Source organism: Nicotiana attenuata, chromosome 7 (assembly GCF_001879085.1).
Source record: "Nicotiana attenuata strain UT chromosome 7, NIATTr2, whole genome shotgun sequence".
In the NCBI taxonomy this organism is placed as follows: Eukaryota; Viridiplantae; Streptophyta; class Magnoliopsida; order Solanales; family Solanaceae; genus Nicotiana; species Nicotiana attenuata.
The window spans coordinates 56632768-56634656 of NC_031995.1; the positions used below are offsets into that span (position 1 = coordinate 56632768).

The window sequence follows — 1889 nt, forward strand, 5'->3', positions numbered from 1 at the left end:
TTGGCAAAAAACTACCGCAATAACTTTTTGATTTTTTTAAACTAATAAACGTTGTTGACTCCTCGTTAGGTGATAAGAATAATCACAAACATAAATTGAAACAAACAAAACTATAACGTGCATGGACAATTCTGTCTAAAAAAAGAATTTATTCTTAAAAAAAATGTAGCCTAAACAGGAAATACTAACCAGGTACTCAACCACGAAACCGACGTTATAGACCCACTTTCCCCAAATTCTCATAATTAGTCCAATCGGAAAAAGCCGTAGTCCCCACTATTTTCGCCTCCACGTCTTCACCCACATACACACAACTCCTTCTCCATGTTATATATATATACATGGATCTTCACTTTTTCTAACCCTACCCATTGTCCAAAAACCCATCACCATCACTGGATCTGAAGATCACCTCGATCTCATGTCATCCTCCGCCACCGCCCCTCAACCTCCTCCGCCGTCGTCCCCCACGGCGGCGCCGGTGAAAAAAACTGTTGTGATCCGTTCCGTTTGGTCTAACAACCTTGAATCTGAATTCTCCTTGATCCGTAGCCTAATCGACCGTTATCCCTTCGTTTCTATGGATACTGAGTTCCCTGGCGTCATTTTCCGGCAGGATATACGCTCCCGGAACCCTAGTGATCACTACCACACTCTGAAATCCAATGTGGATGCTCTTAAGCTCATCCAGGTTGGTCTCACTCTCACTGACGCTGCCGGTAACCTGCCAGACCTCGGCTGTGCCTATGGATTCATCTGGGAGTTCAATTTTTGTGATTTTGACGTGGCGTGTGACGATCACGCGCCAGGATCAATCGAGCTGCTCCGTCAGCACGGGCTGGACTTTGACAAGACGCGTGACCGTGGTGCTAACACCACGCGCTTTGCTGAGTTGATGATGTCGTCCGGATTGGTCTGCAACGATGCTGTGACGTACATCACTTTTCACAGCGCTTATGATTTTGGCTACCTTATTAAGGCCCTAACAGGTCGTGAACTGCCAGGTGCATTGACGGAGTTTCATGAATTGCTGATGGTCTTTTTTGGGAACAGGGTTTATGATGTGAAACACTTGATGATGTTTTGCCACAACCTTTATGGTGGATTGGACCGGGTTGCAGCTACTCTTATGGTGAATCGGATGGTGGGGAAGAGTCATCAGGCCGGGTCTGATAGCTTGCTGACCTGGCATGTGTTTCAAAAACTGAGGGAGGTCTACTTTGAGGACAATGAGGCGCTGACAGAGAAGTATGCTGGTGTTCTCTATGGGTTAGAGGTCCTTTCTCCGTAGCTCCTTGTAGATGTAGAGTTCTATTTTCAAAATTTCTGTACAATCCTTTTTCTTAATCCTAAGAAGTTTTAGTTTGGTTAATTTTGTGTCCCTTTATTTATATGCATTCCCTTTAAATGTGCCTGCATAACTCACTCAGGAGCATTAGGTTGGTCATTCAACTTTTGAGTACGGTAGGTCACCTGGTAATCCCACTTACAGGGCAGCCCGGTGCACTAAGCTCCGTTGTGCGCGGGGTCTGGGGAAGGCGCACATCCCCACTTATTCAACCTAAAAGGTATGATTTATTTGGATCAATTAGGTAAATTGGGAAACCTTGTGTGTTAAGTCCAAATCACAATTATGCATTTATTAGTCCTAAACTACATTTGTTCATCCAATGATTCAAAGAATGGGATCATCAGATTTGTGAAATTCAGTTGGTCTACCATAATTTGTGGTTCCGGAATTGAGAATCAGAACATCCTTGTGGTTCGGCTGAAATGGAGAGAATAAGCTGAATCTGGAAAGTGGGTGTTTAATGCCGGGCTGTAGGATGAATGTTTTGCTCTATTTAAGATTAGACGGTTCTGAATAGTGAGGGTTTAGAAGGATGTGT

At 44.1% G+C, this 1889-nt stretch overlaps 1 protein-coding gene across 1 annotated transcript; it reads left to right on the forward strand.

The window, feature by feature from the left end:
* On the forward strand, window positions 230–1372 carry LOC109229132 (probable CCR4-associated factor 1 homolog 9). The gene has a single exon (XM_019394466.1). It carries the CDS (start codon window positions 422–424, stop codon window positions 1289–1291), a length of 870 nt encoding a protein of 289 aa, XP_019250011.1. The 5' UTR covers window positions 230–421; the 3' UTR covers window positions 1292–1372.